General features: G+C 44.1%; 3 protein-coding genes across 3 annotated transcripts; 2 read left to right on the top strand and 1 right to left on the bottom strand.

Annotated features, from left to right (window-relative positions):
- Nucleotides 1-258: 258 nt before the first annotated feature.
- Nucleotides 259-8,534, bottom strand: LOC143830304 (disintegrin and metalloproteinase domain-containing protein 20-like). The gene has a single exon (XM_077322630.1). It carries the CDS (start codon nt 8,209-8,211, stop codon nt 5,989-5,991), a length of 2,223 nt encoding a protein of 740 aa, XP_077178745.1. The 5' UTR covers nt 8,212-8,534; the 3' UTR covers nt 259-5,988.
- A 4,518-nt stretch (nt 8,535-13,052) lies between these two features.
- LOC143830303 (disintegrin and metalloproteinase domain-containing protein 20-like) lies at nt 13,053-15,503 on the top strand. The gene has a single exon (XM_077322629.1). The coding sequence runs from the start codon at nt 13,163-13,165 to the stop codon at nt 15,422-15,424; it is 2,262 nt and encodes a 753-aa protein (XP_077178744.1). The 5' UTR covers nt 13,053-13,162; the 3' UTR covers nt 15,425-15,503.
- Nucleotides 15,504-22,460: 6,957 nt separating this feature from the next.
- On the top strand, nt 22,461-24,784 carry LOC143828793 (disintegrin and metalloproteinase domain-containing protein 20-like). The gene has a single exon (XM_077319004.1). The coding sequence runs from the start codon at nt 22,573-22,575 to the stop codon at nt 24,730-24,732; it is 2,160 nt and encodes a 719-aa protein (XP_077175119.1). The 5' UTR covers nt 22,461-22,572; the 3' UTR covers nt 24,733-24,784.
- Nucleotides 24,785-24,849: the final 65 nt, after the last annotated feature.

Below are 24,849 nucleotides of genomic sequence, written 5' to 3'. Positions count from 1 at the left end.
GGGATTTGAATATTTCATACCCTATGCTGAAACTCTTCTGCACAACACTGGTTTTCATGGGGTGACTGCTGTTAAACAGTAGCAAACAGCCAGGCCTGGGTGACTTGTAGCAAATTACCTTAGTTACATCTGGACTGGACTATTGCAATGTGTTGTACTTAGGGCTATCTTTAGAGTGTTCAAATGCTATAGGTGGAACAGAATGCTGCAGCAAGACTACTTGTCAGGGCCATCCATCAGGACCATGTGACCTTGATAATGTAGCAACTATACTGACTACCAATCCATCCCCAAATTCAGTTCAAGGTGCTGGTTTTAAGAGGCCAATATTTTAATTAATGGAATGGTTACTTGAGAAAAAAAATACAAATCACCAAGGAACTAGACAAGGATGTCTTCTATCCCCTTTATTATTTAATTTGATGCTGGAAGCTTTGGTTACAAAAATAAGAACTACGATGAAGCTAGTTGAAGTTACTATGGTTAATTCTGCAGGGCCTGAAAAAAGGAACTCTTCCACCAAGCTTTTGGTCAAGACAAGTAAGCAAGCCACCAACCATTAACCAGAAGCCCTCACCAACTGTACCAACAGAAAAACGGAACCACAGTGCAGACAAACTAAATTGTTAATTGTTGGGTACTGATTGCTAAATAAGACTGTTTATGCACTTGGAACTTCACTGCCCCACCCCCCTGTCAGGAGCACAGATTGGGGGTGGATGAGGCGCACCAGGCCAAATGCTTCCCCATGTGGGTGCAGGAAGAGGTGGGGCAACCTGCCATGACTAAAACTCCAGCCTGCAGACCAGCATGAAACCTCCAGTGCGTAAATGGTCTAACATTGCTCAATAAAAGTTTCACTGTTAAATATGTTTATATTCAAATCAAGATGTCTATTGTACTATATTGATTTATGAGAGTTGTAAACTGCCCTGAAAGAATGGGTGGTATATAAATATAATAAGTCATAATAATTAATACAGAAGAATTTGAAATCAGAAGTTATACAGATGATGTTGTTATTATGCTAACTAAATCTGAAACTTCAGTTCCAAAGTTATTGGATTTTTTGAAAGACTTTGGAGTAGCAGCTGGAAACAAAATTAATAAAGATAAAGCAAAATAATTTTATGATGGCAACACTGGAGAACATAATAATTGAAATGAGATGATTAATTGGCTGTGAGATCAACCTGGTCAAAATTAAATACCCTGGGGTGTATATCGACAAAGATCTAAAATGTCTATTTGAAAAGTATGGAGTAAGATACAGGAGGCTCTTAAGAGATGATCCAAGATAAATTTTTCATGGCCAGCACAAATGGCAATTATTAAAATGAACGTCTTACCCAAGTTGATTTTTTTATTTCAAGTTTTACCCATTGGCATTAAAGATAAAATCCTCCAAAATTGGCAAAGTTGTTTGAACAGATTTATCTGGAACTATAAAAGACCAAGGGTCACTTTTAAAAAACTGCAAGATTGATTGATTGATTGATTAGATTATAAGAATAGAAGAGGTTTGGGGGTACCAGATATTAAACTTTATTTTCATGCATCAGTTTTAACTTGGATTTCAGACTGGATTACAAATCCTAATATGAGAGACTTAGTTTTTTTTTTAAACACAGACTTGAAGAAGGGTTGCACAGTTTACTGTGGCCAGAGATTGGAACTAAAAAATATAAAGAAAGAATAGGTCCTGGAGCTCTGAAATCTCCAGTAGAAGCCTACTTGAACAAATTTCAAAAGAAGATTGTTTAAAATATAAAGAGTTAGCCTCTAGCAATGTACAAATTAAAAGTTGGGATCAATTAAAAAGAGAAGGCAAAGTGATTGATTGATTTGAACACATGCAAATAACCTCAAGGAAGGCCTGGAGGATCATTGTCCATGGGGTCGCGATGGGTCAGACCCAACTTCGCACCTAACAACAAATAACCTCAAAGCTCAAATCAGAGGTAAAAGAGACTGAGAAGATTTTTTAGAGCTATGACCAAACTATTGTTACAAAAGCAAAGCCCCACATGCAAGGTCAAATATTTAAGTTGTTTTTGAAATATGAGACTAATGATGAAGAACAGATCAAAAAATGTATGATTAAGTTGATGCAAAATTTTAAATCACACTGTATCTTGAAGAATGGGAACAACCTTGGGGTAAAAATATTAAGTTAACAAAATGTTAACTATTGAGGGAAAATTGATATTTAATGTTCTACAGATGATATGTTACACCTATAGGAATTAGTAGAATGTCAATCCATTATGGTAGAAAATGTAGGAGATGCCATGGAGCTATTGGTTCTTTTTATCATATGTGATGGCTCTGTGAGAAAGTTTTTAATATGTTGATTAAAATTCACTCTGTTAGAAAAGATGTTTAAAAAATCGGTTTCCACTTAATTCTGAATATATGTTGTTGAGTTTCTTTCCCATGAATCTTTCATAAGAGGCAAAGGAGCTGTTTTTTATGCTACAACTGCAGCAAGATTAATAATAGCCTGGAATTGGAAGCAAGAAGACACACTGGGAGTGACTGACTGGCTTGGCAAAATTGATGTACTGAGTAAAAATGGCAAAACTGACAAGCTTAGTGAATAGAAGACCACTGGAAGATTTTCAAAAACTTTGGCACCTCTATTTGGACTTTTTGAACAGGCAGTCTCATAATGCAACATATTAATAGTGTTAAGATGGAATTTGTAACAACCTGATTCTCTTAGCTTTATTTCTTCTTCTTTCTATGTTATTATTAATAGCAATTAATAAAATGTTATTTTTAAAAAAAAGACATGGGTTTTGACCTTTAAATGTCTACATGGCTTGAGTATCTGTTCCTGCCCAGTGTTTAAGATCACAGGAAGAAGCCCTCCTGATTGCTCCTTCAATCAAAGCAGCTTTCACACCAAGGAACTATCCCTTGGCAAGGAGGGATGGAGCTCTTGTTAGTTGGTGATTCGATCTACATACTAACCTCATGGTGACTTGCTAGCCTGGTGCAAAGGTGTTGTGCTTTGGAACAATTTGAAAGTTGGAGGAAATAACTAACATGGAGTGATCTGGTCGCTTGCAGCAGGGAAGTCACCATATTCCTCTGATCCCTCTTGACTGAATTTCAAGGGCAATATCACTTTGATCTCTTTTAATTTACACCCACATACATCACAGGAGGACGTTAAAGGGGGGATAAGTTGTATCTAACATATAACATTGCCATTTTCAACCGTCTCCACTGAACGGGAAGGCATGGGAAGCTGCTGATAAAACTAGACTGCTTCATCTTGGAAAGGACTGGAGCCAAGTAGTTGCTAAGACTGCAATTCTGATATTCATTGGTTCCATTAGACTAGCAGAATAAATTATGTAAAGCAAACATAAGATGTATTTAATTGCTTGATATATGCAGAAATGGGTCACCTAATATAGGTTCAAAATTCGGAGTATATGGAGCAATTTTTTAAAATAGTATTTATGTAGCATAAATTATAAATCTTCTTTTTTGTAAGGAAGATAGAATACTCATTCATTCCTTGATGTGATACAGAACTTACAAATATCCTCTATGAAACTATAAATTTTGAGATGTATGATTTTCATATGGAAGCTTTAAATAAGAGGCTTCTCACTTAAAACTGAAGTGGTAGGAGAAAAGTGTAACAACTCAAATGGTGAATAGATTACACACTACTCAGAAAATTTTATATGTATATTGCCTCTCTGTTTCGCTCCCAGTAATATATGAATCCTATGTGGTATCTACATAAAGGGGACATCACACTAGTTTTGAAAATAACAAGAGGAGACAGTCACAAATTATTTATAAAAATGTACACCTTCTCCCTATGACTGTTACCACGACAGAATAAGAACCCAAATGGGAACAACCTGAAATTCTTTGTAAATAAGATTTTTTTAAACAAATAATCTGAAACCATTTGTAAATAGTTTTCATGGTTGTACATCACTAAAAGCACATTCTAAAATAGCTACAATATTGTATAATCTGATAATAATAAGAGTATTAAAATATAGCCAACCATGTCAATTCTGAACAGATATCACTATTCAGAACAGTAATAATTTTTTTTACAGGAGCCCCATGCGCTAAACAACACAGCCTAAATGTTCAGATTCTGAGCAGGAATTTACAGATAAAAATTTTGGGTTATATTAGAATGCATGTTTGGGCTACATTAGAATACAATAAATTGAGTGGGACAGAATGCTGAAATTTGTTATAAGTGGAGCTGTTTAATTAAACCAATTTATAGGAGCAATTGTCTTATACTACACTGAGCCTTGGTTGTTCAAGGAACATAACTGCTATAGCATCAACACCACAAAACTACGCTGGTTTGCACTTCTATGGCCCATGATGCACGGGGTGGGGGGATAACGTGCATTCGGGGTGGAATGGCGGTGACTAAAATCACCAATAACGCACGGAGCCGGCTGCAACTGGCCACAGGCTCGGAGCATGCTGCTGAAAAAGCCGTGTTAGCAAAACACGGAAGAAAGCGCAGCTTCTGGGTGACCAGGGCGCAACCAGAAGCGGCGCCGGGGTCGCCGTGTGCATAATCGGTTACTCTGGGTTTTGCCGCCGTTGCGTCCCGTCCCGTGCATAAGCGGTTTGCTTCGCTTCTACCCCTTCCGCGTTTTCCATGTGATCCAAAATTGCCATTTTGGCGGCCGTGCATAATGGGCCTATATCTTGCAAGAAAAATACAAGAAATGTGACAGAACTGGAATACTGTAGTTTTCTATTTCAAGTCCCAATTACGTGTTTATTAATGCTTGAAAAACTGTTTGTATAGATATATGCCATACTGAAGTTTTGTACAAAGCAGCAGTCTCTCAATTATTCCACCAAAAAAGGCAATCCCCAAAACACATCGACATGATACTGTACATAGAAACATATAAAGCCCCTCCAGATGAAATATATTTGCACAAGGTAGTTAAAGACACAACCAAGCAATCTATCTACCAGGATTAATATACACTGGGTTATCTATGCATTGGGATCGAAACCTCTGACAAAACCTATTGCGGATTGCATGTACACACCTCTTTAACGCGAATACTGAATGTGCAATTTTGAGCTGTTTTACCTCCTTTCTAAAGAAATTTTATATACACAAGGAAGCCAACATTACCATCATTATTAAAATTGTTCATCATCCTGTGTAAATGCATCCTCTAAGGTTTGCCTTTGAATTTCTTTAACTGCTTTAACTTTTCAAAACCTTTTTCATTGACAGCCAAAAAATGTTGATTCATGTAGATTTTTGCCCCATCAAATGAAAATTTAGAAAGATTCCTGTGGGTGTGCACAAGTGAAAATATTTTATCAGAATGAGTTATACACATAATTTGCTTGATGATGAAACTGAGATCAAATCTGCTCAAGAATCAGAACTAACAAACATGTAAATGTCCAGATGCAACAACATGCTGTGACACTGGTATAGGCATGGAAATCATTTCAAGTGCTATCTTGTGGACTGAAAGTACCAGGCCAAAAAATGCCCTTGTTTTTTAACTACCGCTATGCTTGGCCAACAACAGGAACAAGCTGGATTCCTCCTTTCAAAGAACAGAAAAGTTCTTTCTGCATTTTTAATCCATGGAACCACTCTTTGTGCTGCTTTCAAATGATGTGTAAATAATACGTCAGCCAGAGGCTATTAAGAGAGTACCACTGTATCACAACAGGCATTGTATGAAAGCATCCCCAGACATTATCTTCCGGGTATCCCAAACCTCTTCCAAGCTGATAGGCCTGAAAACTACAGAGGAACAGCTTTTTTAAAAATCCCATCATCTGTGTTATAGTTGGCACTGAATAAACAACCTCTCCATATGTGTATTATCTCTTCTTTCATTAAGAGTTATCCTTATGTGGACACTTAGCGAGAGTTTGCCATCTGACGCTTTGGCAGGCAAAATACACCAAATAATTAAACAATTTCACCAGTGAAATCCCTTATAAGACACCAACCCCAGTACCAAGAACACCAGCAGCAGAAACAGAAAGGATTATTACAGCCCTTGTCATTTCCACACTGCCACTCTTGGGTGGAGGGGGTCCACTGTCAATGCTGCCACCATAGCCTTCAGTTAGACAATATGGAGGGGCCCAGCCATAGCTACAATGACAGTTTTTAAGAGAGTTGCATCTTCCTCTGTTGTGACATTTTGACTGATTACAATCATAGTTCAGAAGGGACACCTTGATGCACTCCCTGTTAATGCACATCATGTCACTGCCGCACCTTGTGCCATCTCTCACGGCTCCAATATCAGCTGCGCCACTGTGGTAAGCTGTACCCCAGCACCAGTCTGAGTTCAGAGGGGTCTGAATTACACTGCCATTCTCATTCAAATTAGGAACTTCATTAATGTTAATACACTGAATTTTGCCACACAAGATATTACTGTTTTCACATTTCTTATAAACATTAGCACGCACAAGTCCACAGTTGCCAAAGCGGTCACCTCGAGCATTTACTTCTCTGAAGCAACCTAATGGGGCAACTGTTGCTCGCTTGCCAAAGATCATTTGGCACAGGTTGTTGTGAGTCGAGCATTTCCCATGATAACAGATGGCATTGTCTTGGCATGGAGCACCATCCTGTACATGAACATCTTCAGGACACCACTCGGAGATTCCAGTGCAGTATTCAGGAAGATCACAGATGCTAGTCCTCTCCCTACAAACTGTTCCGGCTGGAAGATACTGACAGTTTGCACAGCATGTTCCGACAGCACAAGTTGCTCCTGAATGCAACATGCAATTCGGCTGGCAACACACATCTGATTGACAATGAACTGGTGAGCCACAGTCACATTGTTCTCCACTCTCCACCACTTTATTGCCACAGTTTTTGAGTTCATACAGTTTCTCATGTTCTGGCGGAATTAGCAGACATTGTTTTCTTCCACTGTTTATCAGATTAGAATAACTGTTATAGCTACAATTGCTAAACTTACTTGTGATACTGTGTGATGTAGTCATAATGCAAGAATGCTGATTACAAGTGCAGTACTTCTCATCATGTTGCATGCCAAGGTTGTGGCCCAACTGATGAGCAAAAGTTACAGAGAATGAGAACAAACTAGAAGTAATAAATACTTCGACAGCTGATGCCCAAATGGGATCACACACTGTTCCTACAAATGATAATCCAAGTTTAACTCCAAAATGCTTATATACAAACAGGTGGCCAACGTCATGCCTTAGATGCTGAACTAGTGCCATTCTCCTCCACGTATTGAAAATGTCAAGCAACTCATCTAAACTTCCAGTAATTTCTATGAGGTTCCTTTGAGACCAAATCTCCAGTCCAACCATGGCCACGTGCACACCAAGTGCCTTATATAATGAATCTGCTATATGAATGGCATCCAGCACCTGCCTAACAACAGCAGTTTCATTTCTGCCAAACTGGACATATCGTTCATGTTCCACCACAACTGCAACCTTTGCATACCTAGCGTTTGACCACCAGACTCCTCCTAGAGAGATTTTAGCTACTGTGTTTTGGATCACGGATATTTGGTGATTTTGCTCTTTCTCTGTCAGCCCACACCTCATGCGGACAGCATGCTCCTTTTCCTCCCAGAGATACACCACATGCTGAAAGGTAGCAGATGCCGGGACAGGTTCAATTTCATAGGTCTTACTTTCCACCATCAGAAGACCCCGGAGTCCTCCTGAGCAGGAGCTGAGCGCCACCAAAGAGGAAGACCTGCCTTCTACAAAGCCATGGTAGAAGCAGTCAGCTCTGACAAAAGGGTAATCCACCTGCAGCTCTCCTTCCTTGCTGTAGGTGAAGACCGGGAAGTGCTTAGGGATCAGGCCCCTCTTCTGCCTGAGGTGCACCACCAGGCTCTTCCCCTCAATCTCCAGCAGGTAGGCCAGATCCTGGGACACCCGTCCCCGCCGCAGACCTATCCTCTTGGGGATGATCACTTCGTAGGAGGCGACCCTGAAGCCCTGCGGAGGCGCCTGACAAGCCGCCTGGCTCACGAACACTCCCCAAGCCAGCGCCAGCCACAGGACGCCTCCGCCGGCACTCTCCGCCCCCATTTCTCCCCCGGCGGCCCAAGAGACCGGAGCGCGGTCGGGGCGGGAAGGGGCGCGCCATCGACGGCCCCTCTGGCCGGCCACAGTAACCGGCTTCTCCCGCGTGGAACGGAGCGGCATCGGAGGGAGGGGCGAACGGAGCAGCGCCGGAGAGCCGCGGGGGCGGGGCCCACAGAGGCTGGACCCCCAGGGAGGGGCCAGGAGCCCTGCGCGAGGAGAGGCCGAGAATCCGAAGCAAAGGACAGAGGCCGCTTCTGCTGTCCCCTCCCTGCAGGCTCTATAACGCCAAGCAAAATTCACCGCATCGTCAGATGCGCCGGACTGTGTGTGCGTGTAGGGGGGGTGGGGGTGGTAAACGAGGTCCAAGCCAAATCAGCCCCAGCGGGTGTCAGGCATGCCTAAACTGTAGTGCAGGACTAATTGCGATAAAGTGGAAGCTAAGGAGGCAGCCGGGTCCTGGGGTAGTCAACCTGTGGGCCTCCAGATGCCCACGGACTACAGTTCCCATGAACCCCTGCCATCGTTTGCAGGGGCTCATGGGACTTGTAGGCCATGGACATCTGGAGGCCCACAGGTTGACTACCACTGCAAAGTTTAAAGCAGCAGGGACTCACGTGGCCTGCTGCTTATAAATATAATAATAACAATAATAATTTTATTTTTAACTCGCCCTTCCAATGTTGCATTTTATGGGTAAAAACATTGTGGGTGGTTAACAACATCTTGTAAAAACATCATATACAAAGTTAAAAGGATATTAAAACAATATCGACACATATGCCCTCACTAATATTCCAGAAAGGGGGTTTGCTATCAGAAAATGACCTTCCAGTTTCCCCTAAAGGGGGTGAAGCCAGAATTTATTGAGGGATATTATTTAGATGGAAGTTAACTTGATGGATTTGGGCAGGATGGCCAGTAAATTTCTGATGTCACTTCAATTTCTGATGTCACTTTAGCAGTTGTGTCCAAACACCAGTTAAGACTTGAAAGAGGTGACATCTTTCTTCCTAGGAGAGGTAGGTGCAGGTCTCGGTCAGAAAAAGAGAGAGCTGTTTCAGATGCTGGTACAGGAATAAGCAGAAAGCGTCTGGGATGAGTTGGCTAAAACCCTTTGGAGGGCAGGGTCTCTCACTACGGGGATCTCGTATGGTACAGTGAATTTGCTCTCGGTGGGAGTGCTTCACTGTTTCCACATATTCTTCTGATATATTTGTAAATAATGAAAATATTGCATAAATCTACACTGCTCTTTGCTACAAAGGAAAAATACCCAGCTAAGGTAATCCATACCTGAGAATGTTTTCACTATTCCCAAAAGTGAAGTGTACACAACAATATTTATGCATAGTGCAAAATTCAAAAAGTAGGGTTTGTATTGTCAATATGACATCTAATTGAGCTAGCGTGGTATAGTGGTTAAGAGCAACAGACTCTAATTTAGAGAAATGGGTCTGATTCTGCACTCTTCCATGTGACTCCTCAAGGTAAAGTGTGGTATAAATACCCACCTAATCTTTTGTCAACATAAGAAGAACCTACATCTCCTGGTTCCTAGTACAGCTTTGCTTTGTGATGACTCACTAGTCAGCTCAATGTTGCTTCCTCTGGCCTTGTTCTTATGTGTCCAGTTTCCTATTAGCATCCTGTTCCTTGTTCAAGTGGTTCCAACCAACCCCACTGATTGCCTAGGCTGATTGCCTATTATATAAGAACACCATTTAGATCTGTGCAGGAAAGCTTGAGGAATTTATCCTGGCAGCCTAAAGTAAATAATAGGTTTAGTGATATTAACAATGTTCCTGGCCATGTTGGTTTGTGTCTGCTCTAAATGCAAACATGAGGGTGTCATTAGTGAAAACTACTTCTGGCATTTTTCTTCCCAATCATATTAAAAGAACTATGATACATGGAGTTATCAGTCAAAAGACTATTGAACCCAAACCATGCTCTCCTACAGATAGACCAGAGTGTAGCCATTTTGAATCCATTTCATCTTAGAGACCTTTTACACATATGAAGAAACCATTGTACGATAAATGGGCAGCCAAGATAGAATTCCTCCAAATCACCAATAAGTTCTTCCCAGATTTAAGCAAGTTGTGGCAACATAGGCCAGACATTTTTATCAATTACATAACCCTTATTGAATTAACACCTCTACCAGCCAATCAAGAGAAGCTTATAAACATGGTCCTAAATCACTGTGTTCTTTGCATTGACCCTAGGGTAATATGTTTGTGAAGGCTTAAAACAATAATGTCAAGTATGCATTCCCTGTGGTTTTCTCTGCTAATACAATTGATTTCAATAACGATAAGGGAGACCACCATCACCCTAACTGTATAGACTTAGGCCCATTCCGCACAAGCTAAATGTAGCAGGCGTGTGGCAAATTGTAAACGCTACTAATTTGCAGTTATGCACACAATCTGCCACACTCCTGAAACAGACCCGCAAAAAGCACTTCGTTGTAGCGCTTCCAGGGAAATCCCAAAAAGTGGATTCACCCACTGGAAAGCGCTACAGTCTTGCAAACAATCTGCAACAGTTTCGGAAAAGTTCTGTGCGTTACCATTGTTGCGGTTTCAGCAAAGTCCTTCCCCCTGGCTCTCTCCTCTGAACGTCCGGCCAAGCGATCACCATTTTTTTTTCTCGGAGCAAGCGGAGAGCAACGAGCCCGCGAGCCTTCATTCACCCAGCGAGGCTTCTCCGGCTGCAGTCCCTCCACAGAGCTGCTTTAAATCTCCCCTCAAGTCACCAAGCACAACACAGCCCCGTTTGCAAGTTCCCTTTATTTTCGGCCGGAAATAGCGCCCATGCAGGGGGGGGATTTTTTTTTCACTCGGGGGAGCGTGGCAATGATGAAACGGCAGCTCACACGCCAGCTGCCAGCTAGATGGGTCTCTACATTAGGAGGAATCAAGGAATCAAGGCATATTCGTTGCAACGTGTTTTTTTTTTTAAACTGTTCTTAAAGGGAAAAGGGCTTTTTCGGAGCATTGTAACAACCGCCTATTGGCTGCTCGTTTGATTGACGGCCAGGGGTGGGACAAAGCACGGAAAAAATCGCTTCCTTTCTAGCGATTTTTGGCGAGACTGGAAAGCTGTGGGAAACGATTGAAACGTAACTGGATTCCACTACAAAGGCAGGTATGCGTTACGCCAAATTCCACTATTTTAAATTCCGTTTTTTCTTTCTGTGAGCAATTTGCAACATTGATCCTTGTGCAGAATGGGCCTCAGATTTCTAAATTAAAAACAGTTACATTTCTATCTAGTTCAGATTTTATCACCTCATATTCCCCACTATTATATTCCATGTGTTTATTTAAATTATCAGACCACTGAGCAGAGGATGAAACACATTTTTTGTATCAGTTCATTTATCCATGTATCAATATATTCTCGATTTGTACAATAGCATGAGTCTAATGTTGATATTTTTTAAAGTTTTAAATGTGCACGTGAATGGGAATAAATATTTGTATTTTAATATTTAACTTTTTTCCCTGCTGCTCAACCTCTTGGTTGAATAGTACAGATGCACTGGGACAACAATGGCAATAATAAATAAATCAAAGAAACGCGCCTGGAACGCCATTAGCTAAGAGCTGTGATTAATACGACCTTACATACTATCCAAGAGACAAGGTTTTTGGCATATAAGAAGTGTGTTTGAAACGCTCATATTTGTCCCTTGAGAAAGCCAACAGGTGAAACGCGTTGGGACTTATATGAAGGATTAAAAAACAACTGAATATTGAAGAGAGACAACTTTTCTTTGATTTATTTATTATTGCCATTGTTGTCCCAGTGCATCTGTACTGTTTCACAATTGTGTTTTTCACTGGAACCTACCCCTCCTAGTTATATTCAACCTCTTGGTTGAGGCAGATTGGTGTAGCGCAGCGGTCCCCAACCTTTCTGAGGCTGGGGACCGGCAAGGCAGTGGGCCGTGCCCGTGCACCACGCATGCGTGACCAGGCCGCGAATGCGCCATGCGCAGCCAAAATTGCGCATGCGCAGCACTTTCGCGCACGCGCACATGCGCAAAAGTGCAGCGGATGCGCGATTTCGGCCGCACATGCGTGATACATGGCACGGCCCTAATTCCCTCTCCCCGCCCTCCCACAGTAAGAAGCTTCCCGGGCCGCAAGCTTGCGGCCTGGGAAGTTTTTTACTGCGGGGGGGGCGGGGAGAGGGAGCTGCGGCCCGGCACCATGGCCTTCGCGGCCCGGCACCGGGCCGCGGCCCGCAGATTGGGGACCACTGGTGTAGCGTATAGGAGTGCGGACATCTAATCTGATGAGCTGGGTTTGATTCCACGCTCCCCAGATTACAACCAGCTAGGTGATCTTGGGCTCACCACAGCACTGATAAAGCTGTTCTGACTAAGCAATAATATCAGGGCTTTCTCAGCCATAGCTACCTCACAGGGTGTATGTTGTGCGGAGAGGAAAGGGAGGAAGTCTCCTGAGGAAGACTGTTCCACTGAGGAACGGCTCTAATTATCAGGAACATCTTCCTGAAGTTTAGTTCAAATTTTTTTTGAATTAATTTCAACCCATTGGTTATGGTTTGAGCCATTAGGGCAACAGAAAACAATTCTTCTCCATCTTCTATGTGACAGCCCTTCGACTATTTGAAGATGGTCATCATATTACCTCTTAGTTGTCTTCTCTCCAGGCTAAACTGACCAAGCTTCCTCAACTTTTCCTCTTATGTCTCAGCCTCATCTACCTTGTGGGGAGAGGAAAGGGAAGGCAGGAGGAAACGGAGAGGAAAGGGAAGGCAATTGTAAGCTACTTTGAGTCTCCTTCAAGTAGAGAAAAGCAGCATATAAAAACCATCTGTTCTTCAGAAGCTGATTGATTGCCATTTCTCCTATTTACAAATGGATATTATTTGTGCCAAGTGTCAATTAGGAAATTTCTGACTTTGTGCATCCTGACTGGAAAACTTTCCCTCAACTTTCATTTCTTCCCTCCATCATACCTAATATAGTCTGTTGATCGTTGACACACAAAGCTCCGCCCACATTCCACAGGTAGCCCTATGAACGGTTGCCATGGTCACTCTGTGTACTGGACGGAGATCTGTCCTCCACTTTAGTTTCTCTCCTGCTAGTGGCCAAAAAGACTTTCTTGTTTTGGGTGACAAGCAGAGGTTGAGTATCCTACCTAACTTGAAAATGACTCATGTTCTCTCCTGGTTGTTAGTGCTGCTCTTGAGGAGTGCCCTGAAAGAGACTGCTGGCCAAAAGCCCCCTCCAGGGTTTAGGTATGCCTCTTATGAGGTGATCATCCCACAAAGACAGGCCCCCAGATATGGGCACAAAGAACCCCAGCAGATGAACTACCAGATGAAGATAGAAGGGAAGAGCCACCTGGTCTACCTCAGGCAGAAGAGAGCCTTTGTCCCCAAACACTTCCCCGTTTTCACTTACAGCACGGAGGGGGCTCTGCAGGTGGACTATCCGTTCATCAGGGATGACTGTTTCTATGATGGTTTTGTACGTGGCATGCCCGTCTCTTCGCTTGCCATTAGCACTTGTTCAGGAGGCCTCAGAGGTGTTTTGCAAGTCGAGAATAAGTCCTATGAAATTGGACCTGTCCCAGCATCTGCTACCTTTCAACATGTGGTGTATCGACTCGAAGAAGAGGAAGGGGCCATCCGCATGAGGTGTGGCCTGACAGAAGAAGAGCAACTTCGACAGGCAGCCATGATCAAACGCACCTCGAATGTAACAACTGCTAGATTTCAGGACAAACCCTGGTGGACACATACAATATATTCAAAGCTTGTGGTGGTGGTGGAACATCAGCGTTATGTTCAGTTTGGCAGAAATGAAACTGTTGCTATTTTGAACGCCCTGGATGTCCTGCATCTTACAAATGTATGGTATTTTCCCACTGGTGTTAAGGTATTCTTTATTGGACTGGAAATATGGTCTGAAAAGAATCTCATAAACATGTCTAATGACATGCGTACTGTACTTGAGAATTTTAATAAGTGGAGGAAGCAGAATATGAATCCACGTCTTCCACATGATGGTGCCCATTTTTGGGCATATAAGGATTTTGGATATATGGTGGGATTAGCATATACTGGAACTTCATGCTGGAGAGACTATTCAGCAGCTGTTGACACCTATATAAGTCCCAGTTTGCATTATTTTACTAATACCTTTGCCCACGAACAAGGACATATTCTCGGTATGAACCATGATGGAGCAGGGTGTACATGCGAACATAGAAGATGCATTATGGCAGCCGCTCACTCAAACAGTGATAAGTTCAGTGACTGCAGTTATAGAGACTACTACATGTTCTTGAAATCTGGGAGAGTAGGGTGCTTGTTTCGTCCTCCAGAACCGGGTAAAGAATATCAGTTCATACGCTGTGGGAATAAAGTAGTGGAAGGTGGTGAGCAATGTGACTGTGGTTCAAAAGAGAACTGTGAACAGGACCCCTGTTGCCAGTCTGGCTGCAAGCTGCGTTCCGGTGTCTCTTGTGCTTTTGGGGAGTGCTGCTCCCAATGCCAGTATCTTCCTGCTGGGACCGTTTGCAGGAAAAGCGTTGGTGTCTGTGACCTTCCGGAGTACTGCAATGGGACCTCAGAATGGTGTCCAGAAGATGTGCATGTGCAAGATGGTGCCCCATGTGAAGATGGTTCATACTGTTACCATGGGACCTGCTCAACTCACAGTAAACAGTGCAAAATGATCTTTGGCTCAAGAGCAACAGCTGGTTCTATGTTCTGCTTCATAGAACGGAACAGTCGAGGGGACCGTTTTGGCCACTGTGGGATTGATGGTCCTAATTATAAGAAATGTCAAACCAGGAATATCCTGTGTGGCCGCATACAGTGTCAAAACTTCAATTACCTGCCTTCGTTGGAAGACCACAACACCGTAATTCAAACACATATTGGGAACCATTTGTGCTGGGGCACAGATTACCATCCTGGAACAGGCATCCCTGATATTGGAGCTGTGATGGATGGCACACTTTGTGCTAGAAATATGGTGTGTATTAAGAACCAATGTATTCCTGTGGCCCTGCTGCAATATGATTGTAATATGACCATGTGCCAAAATCGGGGATTATGCAACAGCCACAAACATTGTCATTGTGATTATGGTTGGGCCCCCCCGTACTGTCTAGATAAAGGCTATGGTGGCAGCACTGACAGTGGACCTCCTATACCACGCCAAGGCAATGTACCATTGGGTATAGTAATTACCCTAGTTGTTTCTGCTGTTGTTGTTACTGTTGCTGCTCTTGGTGTATATTACCAAGCCAATTTGATGCAATGGTGGAGAGGATGAATGGAAAGGAAGTAGTAACTATTCATATATTACTTAAAATAAATTTCAGTACTATTTGATAGTCATATGCATAAAGATGTTTGAATGTACAAGCTTTGAAGTTGTTTTTACTTCTATCTTATGGATTTTTTTCTCATGGGTATCTAAGAGCTCTGATTTATTTAAGTCAGTGTTTTTCAACCTGATGAATGTGGAGAACACCCTGGTATATTCTTCGGGCTTCAAGGACCCTCAGAAGAGAGGTCAGCTGGCTACACCCCCAGATGTCACATGTTACTGGAATCAACATCATCCAGATGCTCTCAGTAGGTGTGATGTCACGAGACCATTCCCACATCACAGGAAGTAGTGTTGCCAGGCCCCTTCCTCTCTTCCTATGTCACCAGAATTGACCTATTAGACCCAGCACACCCCACCTACATTTGATTTTCACGCATTGCTAGAGATGCCGATCTCAGGGCAGGGGGGCTGGATATTTCAAAGAAGTACAAACTGATCTCCTTTTATTTATGCCCAGAACTATACCTGCACTTTGGTCTAGCTGGCTGTTTGCTCTTCAGGGAAAAGGTGCCTGAGGTGGATTTGAGAGGCTGCATCTAAAGCCTGTGTGAGGGAGCTGGACCACTCTGTGGGAGAATAAGGTATCTTGCCTCCACAAGGAGAACATGAGAGATACCATGTTGAATCAGTCCAGCCCTCTGTGTCACAGTCTCCCATCCCCAAGAATCATCAAGACGTCCACCAGCAGGGTCAGAGTTCCAGAAGTCCTCCCTAAGTTGCTCCCACAGACCAAGAATAAGAGGATCACTATACCAGTCATAAGAACAGAAAAGATTCCCCAGACATAAAACCATAAGAGAATCCATGTTGGGTAAGGCCAGCTGCACTTCCAGCCAACCAGTCTGTGCCACACAGTGAGAAGATCCAGAAGACCTTTGCCCTGCAAAGAGAAGGCACCATGAACTACAAATCCCCAGATCCAGTGCATCAGAAAGCAATCAGTGGAGAAGAGCTTCTGGAGTTCTAGCCCTTCACATGGGCATTCTGATAGCCCCTGTGTTTTGGCCATAGGGTTGGACTGGAAGGGCCACAGACTCCAATCCCCAAGAAACACCAAGAGGTCCACCAGCAGGATCAGAGCTCCAGAAGTCCTCCCTATGTTGCCCCCACGGACCAAGAATAAGAGGATCACTATACCAGTCATAAGAACAGAAAAGATTCCCCTGTGTTTTGGCCAGAGAGTTGGACTGGATGGGCCACTGGCTTGATCCAACATGATCTTATGGTTTTATGTCTGAGGCAGGGATGCTGTGTATTCCTGGTTCATGGGGAGCAATAGTGGGAGTGCTTCTGGAGTTTGGGCCTTGCTTGGAAACATCCTGATGGTCCCTGGGGTTTGGGCATTATGTGATAGAGTGTGTGGACTGGATGGACTTTTGGCCTGGTCCAACACGGCTTCTCTCATGTTCTTACATATGGGCAGTGATGCTGTATATTCTTGGTACTGCGGGGGGTGGGTGGGTGGGTGAGGCCACCATGGGAGGTCTTCTGGAATTTTGTCCCCGTTGGTAGATCTCCTGATGGCACCTGGGTATTGGCCTCTGCGTAACAGAGTTGGACAGGATGAGTCCTGAGGTACAATCACAGAATAGAATCATAGAATCATAGAGATGGAAGATATCTCCAGGTTCATCTAATCCAACCCCCTGCACAATTTAAGAATTCACAAGTACCTGCGCACCCACAGTGACCCCAGTTTCATGTCCATGTGACATCTCTACCAAAAATCTCCAGAATCTAGCTTGGCCCGAAGGAAATTTACAATCCCATGATGATGATCAGCAGTTCCCTTGGTATGCAAAGACAGGCCACAAGAGACAAACACTGGGGCCCATTCCGCACAAGGACCAATGTTGCCAATTGCTTTCATAAAGCAATAACGGTATTTTAAATAGTGGAATCTCGGCGTTCCGCATACCTTCATTTGTAGTGGAATCCAGTAACGTTTCATTCGTTCCCCACAGGTTTCCGGTCTCGCAGGAATATCTAGAAAGGAAGCGATTTTTTCTTTGCTTGTTCCCGCCTCTGGCCGTCAATCAAACGAACAGCCAATGGGCGGTTATCATGCTCCCGAAAAGCACCTTTCCCTTTAAGCACAGTTTAAAAACAAACAAACACAAGTTTCAACGAATATGCCTTGATTCCTCCTAACGTAGAGACCCATCTAGCAGGCGTGTGAGCTGCTGAGTCATCGTTACCACACTCCCTCGAGTGGAAACCCCCCCGCCCTGCACGGGGGCGATTTTTGGCCGAAATTAAAGGGAACTGGCAAACGGGGCTGTGTCGTGCTTGGGGACTTAGGGGAGCTTCTGTGGAGGGACTGGAGAAGCCTCGCTGGGTGAATGAAACCTTGCTGGTTCGTTGCTTTCCCTGCTCGCTCCGAGGAAAAAAAAAAGGCGATCGCTTTGCCGGAAGTTCGGAGGAGAGAGCCAGGGGGAGGGACTTTGTTGCAACCGCTACATTGAGAACACACAGGTCTTTTTCACAAGTGTTACAGGTTGTTGCAATAGTGTAGCGATTTTCTGAGGGTGAATCTACTTTTCCCGATTCCCCGGAAATCGCTACAACAAAGCGGTTTTTGCGCTAGTGTTGCAGGAGTGTTGCAGATTGCTCACGACGTCATGCAGAACGTAGGTTTAGTGGCAAAAACAAAATGCAAGACTAGTGCTATATTAAAGTCGTGCGGAATGGACCTGACACATCCCTTCCTGCCCACCCACTCACAATCTGCCTAAGTTCATAAAATCAGCATTTCTGTCAGATGACTATCTAGTCTCAGTTGAAAAACTTCCAAAGAAGGAGAACCCACCATCTCCCGAGAAAGACTGTTCCACTGAGAAACTGCTCTAATTGTCAGAAACATCTTCCTGAAGTTTAGTTGAAATTTTTGTTGAATTAATTCCAACCCATTGGTTATGGTTTAGCCATTGGGGCGATAGAAAACAGTTCTTCCCCATCTTCTATGGGTCATCATATTACCTCTTAGTCGTCTTCTCTCCAGGCTAAACTGACCAAGCTCCCTCAACTTTTCCTCTTATGATTTGTTTTCCAAATCACCCATAGCGCCCCCCCCCCGCCTTCAGCTTTGTCCTGTAACTTCAGTGGCTATTGCAGATTGGGGTCAGGGGGGAAGCTCTGGTATTTTCCTCCAGGGTTTTTTGGGGTGAGCTCTTCTTTGGCAGCATTGACCCTCTTTAGCTGCCAGGCTGCCCCTGTGATTGAGGGCAGGAACAGGAATTACAGGCAGTTATACCCCCGCCACACTTCTCCCCAGTCATTCTGGTGTCCAAGAGTAGGGTGTAGTAGGGAGGGACTCTGTAGCGTACTGTGAGCCCACTACATTGCTGATAAGATTGGCTCGCTCTTTCCCCAGCGTGGGGAGGGGAAGGCATTTATATCCTTCCCCTCTCAGTAAAACTCTCTTGGGGAAGTTTACGCATATAGATTCAATAGACTAATACAATTACAGTCAGTAAAATACTAAAACAGAAAGTGGGGAAGACTTAGCAGCCGCCGCCATTGCTGCAGTGGAGGAGCAGGTGGCAAGAAGACAGGTGGGGGGGAGATGGGCACTGTGTGAGAGCATCGCACTCGCCCCGTTGGCACCTGGGTGTGGGCTCAGGGTGCCCGTGGAGAGGCCCTACCTTTTGCACCAGGCTCGCCACCTGAGCAGCTTCCCTCCCATCCACACTTTTGTTGGCTGTTGAGCTTATGTCTGTATGGCCACTGGATGTCTATATATTGCATTTTGTCACAGCTGGCAGTTTTGGCATGGGATGGAGCCTGTTTGGGGGAAGTTCGGTCTGTGCATCAGACTCCTCTGGTTGGGGACCTCCCTACGAGGTGGAAGGTCTGAGAGCAGGGCCGACCCGGCTAGGGAGGCTTGGGGCTCGCAGTGCCAGGCAGCCTGGGGTGGGACCAAGAAGGAATGGCCAGGTGGCCTGGGGTGGGGCGAAGGGATGTGTGCGCTTTTTCTTGACACTTCCCTATGGTGGGAATCCAGCAGCAAGGGGACCCACATTCCCGGCGGGGATCTGGGTGGGCTCCAGGGTTCTGCTGGGTCCGGGTTCTTGTGGTCTTTTGACTGCAAGATAGGCTCCCTCTCCCATGCTGTGCCAACACTCCTGGGGAGTAATAATAAAGCTGTGGCCTTGTTGAAGGCAATGGAAATGTGTGTGTATCTTCCTTGAGCCCCAAATGCCCCCCCTGCTAGTCAATTTAAAACCGTTTTACAACTGCAATTCTAATTGCTGCATCAGCAACAGTAATAATGTGTAGCCAACTAGATATTGATACCCATGCCCCTCAAAGAGCTTTAGGATCCACCAACAACAACAAGCTTGTGATCCCTGGCCCCAGGGAAGCTCGTTTGACAACTACTAGAGCTAGGGCTTTCTCGGTTCTGACCCGCACTTGGAGCGAGAGACAACTTCAGGGCCCTGTCTGAATGACAACAATTCTGCATGGCCTGCAAAAGGGAGGTCTTCCACCAGGCTTTCAGTCAAATTAGATAAACAAGCCACCAGCCACTAACCAGAAGCCCCTGTCAACCGCACCAAATAGAGACACAGAGCAAATGTGCAGGAAATAGCTGGTTGTTGTATAGATTTTTAGCTTTAACTGTTCAACACAAGTTCATGGTTACATATGTTAATTATGTTCATGTTTGTTCTGAGCTAAGTTGTTTACTGTACTCTGTTGTTCTGCAAAAGTTACAATGTAAACCACCTTGAGCTAAAAGGGAGGGAGGTATATAAATATAATAAACAAACAAACAAACAAAAGGGAAGGAGTCAAAGAGAAAAGGAGGGCAGAAAGGGGTGGGAGGGAGGCCTGGGATTTGGATATGTTTATTGACAAGCTGGCCTCAAACATCCATCTTGCACGCCCTGCAGAACTCAGAGGGCCATTCCGCACAAATTAAATGTAGCCAAAGTCTTACCTTTTGTATATGCTATTAATTTAACGTTCCATATGACAAACTGCAAAATCCTCCAGAAAAGAGGATTCCCCCCGAAAAAAATGCTACACTTCTGAGCACAAGCCGCCACACATCAGCGAAAGACATGTCCATTCCCAAAATAGAAGTAGAAAGAATGTCCCTCCCTAGCTTCTGGAGACGCGATCATCATTTTTTCCCTTTAAATTGGTGAAAGCAACAAATATGCGAGGCTTCTTCGGATGAAGTCCCTCCACGGAAGTGCTTAACAGTAAAACAAAGCTCGCTTCTGCAAATTAAAGTTTCCGAGCACAATACAGCCCCCTTTTTGACACTGCCTGTAATTTCAGCCAGAAATTGCACCCATTGGGGGAAAACAAATTTTTTTTTTTACTTCAAGAGTGTGTAAACGATTAAGCGGCAGCTCCTATGCCAACAAAAAAGGTCTTTCTGAGACATTGAATGAACAAATATTCGTTGCTACTGGTGTTTTCGGGTTTTTAAAAAACAGTTTTTAAAGGGAAAGAGGCTTTTCGGGAGCACGAACACAACAGTGCATTGGCTGTTCTGTTTGATTAATGGCCAGGGGTAGGAAGAAGCACGGAAAAATATTACCTCCTTTGTTGTGATTCCGGCGAGACCAGAAACCTGTGGGGAATGAATAGACCGCAACTGGGACTTCAATATTCCGCTAGAATTGAAAGTGTGCGGAATGATGAAATTCCACTATTAAATATAGTGTTTCTGCATACTGCAAACATTTAGGAGCATTGGTCATTGTGTGAAATGGCCCAGAAAGTTCCAACCGAGCCCTGGTCTCTATAGGGATCTTGTTTCACCAGGCAGGTTGAGGCCAGGCAGATTTCCTTTGGGCCAGGGATCCTTAGCTCATTTGCTGTGCTTAGTCAAAGAGTTCATTGGGGAACGTATTCAGACAGATGTTCCCTCAGATAGGCAGACTGCATAAGTCCTTAAAGGTTAAAATGAAAATCTTGAAACGTATCCAGAATTCTACAGGTAGGCAATGAAGCTGCCGCAATACTGATCATAAGTGGGGTCTCCATGACATCCATGTGAGAACCTCTACTGCCTCATTTTGTAACAGCTGTACCTTCCAGTGCAGGTTCAAGGGTAGGCCTCATAGAATGAGTTACATTAATCGAGTCTGGAGGTGATTGTTGCATGGATCACAGTGGCTAGGTGGTCTGGTGCCAGATAGAGCACTAGTAGCCTAGCCTGGAGAAGATGGAAAAACACCTGTTGGGCTTCCTTTGTGACTTGAGCCTCCGTTGTCAGCGAGGCATCAAACATCACTCCGAGATTCCTGGCAGAGTATGTTGTTGTAAGCTGTACCATGTCCAGACTGGGAAGGCACACTTCTTATTTTGGTCCCTTCATGCCCAAGCAGAGGACCTCTGTCTTTGTAGGGTTCAATTTGGGATGGCTTACTTGAAGCCATCCCATCACTTGCCTCCAGATATTGGTCCACTGCAGTCAGAAGGGCATCTGGCCAATTGTCCATCAGGAGAAAGAGCTGGGTGTTATCTGCATATTGGTGGCACCTAAGCCCTAAGCCCCAAACCAGCTAGGCAAAAGGTTGCATGAAGATGTTAAATAATGTTGGAGAGATAAACGCACAAGGGAGTTGGCAAGAGTTTGGTTGGGCCTTCCCGATTATGGCTCTCTTACTCCAACTGCGGAGCATGCAGGTAAGCCACTGAGGGTCAGTATATAGTCTACTGAAGCTGAATCACACTCTGCCCCAAATAAATGGTGTGACCACGGTTCTGAAACTCTAGTAATATGTGCATAATGAGTTTGGATTTGGCACATTTCAGAAATATACAACTGGACATTATTTGTGCCAAATGTTGATTAGGAAATTTCTGATTTCATGCACCATTATTGGAAAACTTTCCCTCAAGCACTCATTTCTTCCCCCTATCATTCCTAATATAGTCTGTTGATATTTCATACACAAAGCTCCACCCACATTCCACAGGTAGCCCTATGAACGGTTGCCATGGTCACTCTGTGTATTGGAGGGAGATCTGTCCTCCACTCTACTTTCTCTCCTCCTGCTAGTGGCCACAGTGACTTTCCTGTTTTGGGTGACAAGCAGAGGTTGGGTATCCTACCTAACTTGAAAATGACTCATGTTCTCGCTTGGTTGTTAGTGCTGGTCTTGAAGAGTACCGTGAAAGAGACTGCTGGCCAAAAGCCCCCTCCAGGGTTTAGGTATGCTTCTTATGAGGTGATCATCCCACAAAGACAGGCCCCCAGGTATGGACAGAAGGAACTCCAGCAGATGAACTACCAGATGAAGATAGAAGGGAAGAGCCGCCTGGTCTACCTCAGGCAGAAGAGAGCCTTTGTCCCCAAACACTTCCCCGTTTTCACTTACAGCACGGAGGGGGCTCTGCAGGTGGACTATCCGTTCATCAGGGATGACTGTTTCTATGACGGTTTTGTACGTGGCATGCCCGTCTCTTCGCTTGCCATTAGCACTTGTTCAGGAGGCCTCAGAGGTGTTTTGCAAGTCGAGAATAAGTCCTATGAAATTGAACCTGTCCCAGCATCTGCTACCTTTCAACATGTGGTGTATCGACTCGAAGAAGAGGAAGGGGCCATCCGCATGAGGTGTGGCCTGACAGAAGAAGAGCAACTTCGACAGGCAGCCATGATCCAACACACTGCGAATGTAACAACTGCCAGGTTTCAGAACAAACCCTGGTGGACACATTTAATGTATGTAAAGCTTGTTGTTGTGGTGGAACATCAGCGTTATGTTCAGTTTGACAGAAATGAAACTGTTATTATTTTGAATGCACTGGATGTCATCCATCTTACAAATGTATGGTATGATCCCATTGGAGTCAAGGTATTCTTTATTGGACTGGAAATATGGTCTGAAAAGAATTTCATAAACATTTCTAATGAAATGGGTACTGTACTTGACCATTTTAATAAGTGGAAGAAAAAGAATCTCAATCCGCGTCTTCCAAATGATTCTGGCCACTTTTGGGTATATAAGGATTTTGGACATATGGTGGGATTAGCATATACTGGAACTTCATGCTGGAGAGACTATTCAACGGCTGTTGACAGCTACATAAGTGCCAGTTTGCATTATTTTACTAATACCTTTGCCCACGAACAAGGACATATTCTCGGTATGAACCATGATGGAGCAGGTTGTACATGTGAACATAGAAGATGCATTATGGCACCCTCTAACTCAAACAGTGATAAGTTCAGTGACTGCAGTTATAGAGACTATTACAAGTTCTTGAAATCTGGGAGAGTAGGGTGCATGTATCATCCTGCAGAACCGGATAAAGAATATCAGTTCATACACTGTGGGAATAAAGTAGTGGAAGGTGGTGAGCAATGTGACTGTGGTTCAAAAGAGAACTGTGAACGGGACCCCTGTTGCCAGTCTGGCTGCAAGCTGCGTTCCGGTGTCTCTTGTGCTTTTGGGGAGTGCTGCTCCCAATGCCAGTATCTTCCTGCTGGGACCGTTTGCAGGAAAAGCGTTGGTGTCTGTGACCTTCCGGAGTACTGCAATGGGACCTCAGAATGGTGTCCAGAAGATGTGCATGTACAAGATGGTGCCCCATGTGAAGGTGGTTCATACTGTTACCATGGGAACTGCTCAACTCACAGTAAACAGTGCAAAATGATCTTTGGCTCAAGAGCAAGCGTTGGGTCAGAAGGCTGCTTCATAGAACTGAACACTCGAGGTGACCGTTTTGGCCACTGTGGGGTTAATGGCCCTACTTATAAAAAATGTCTTCAGAAGGATGTCCTGTGTGGCCGACTCCAGTGTGAAAACTTCAAGACATTGCCTTCAATGGAAGGACACAACACCGTCATTCAAACACGCATTAACAACAAGCTGTGCTGGGGCACAGATTTCCATCCTGGAACAAGAATCCCTGATATTGGAGCTGTGACCGATGGCACACTTTGTGCTACAGATATGGTGTGTATTAATAAGGAATGCACTCATGTGTCCCAATTGCAATATGATTGTAATATGACCATGTGCCAAGATCGAGGAGTATGCAACAGCCACAAACATTGTCACTGTAATTATGGTTGGGCCCCCCCATACTGTCTAGATAAAGGCTATGGTGGCAGCACTGACAGTGGACCCCCTCCACCACACCAAGTAAATGCACCATTGGGTGGTAGAGTACCTGTAATTCCCCTTGTTGTTTCTGCTGCTGTTGTTATTGTTGTTGGTGCTGCTGCTGCTCTTGGTGTGTATTACCAAGCCAATTTGATGCAATGGTGGAGAAGATGAATTGAAAGGTAGTAGTAATTATTATATTACTTAATATAAATTCCAATAATACGTGAGAGTCATATGCATAAAGATGTTTCAATGTACAAGCTTTGAAGTTGTTTTTACTTCTATCTT

This window comes from Paroedura picta, chromosome 2, assembly GCF_049243985.1.
Source record: "Paroedura picta isolate Pp20150507F chromosome 2, Ppicta_v3.0, whole genome shotgun sequence".
NCBI classification, from domain to species: domain Eukaryota; kingdom Metazoa; phylum Chordata; class Lepidosauria; order Squamata; family Gekkonidae; genus Paroedura; species Paroedura picta.
This window is presented reverse-complemented; position numbering and strand designations above follow the sequence as displayed.

What these genes read in the sequence shown, in the direction of transcription:
- LOC143830304 (XM_077322630.1), bottom strand. Translation starts at nt 8,211, where the DNA reads ATGCCGCTCCGTTCCACGCGGGAGAAGCCGGTTACTGTGGCCGGCCAG.
- LOC143830303 (XM_077322629.1), top strand. Translation starts at nt 13,163, where the DNA reads ATGGTCACTCTGTGTACTGGACGGAGATCTGTCCTCCACTTTAGTTTC.
- LOC143828793 (XM_077319004.1), top strand. Translation starts at nt 22,573, where the DNA reads ATGACTCATGTTCTCGCTTGGTTGTTAGTGCTGGTCTTGAAGAGTACC.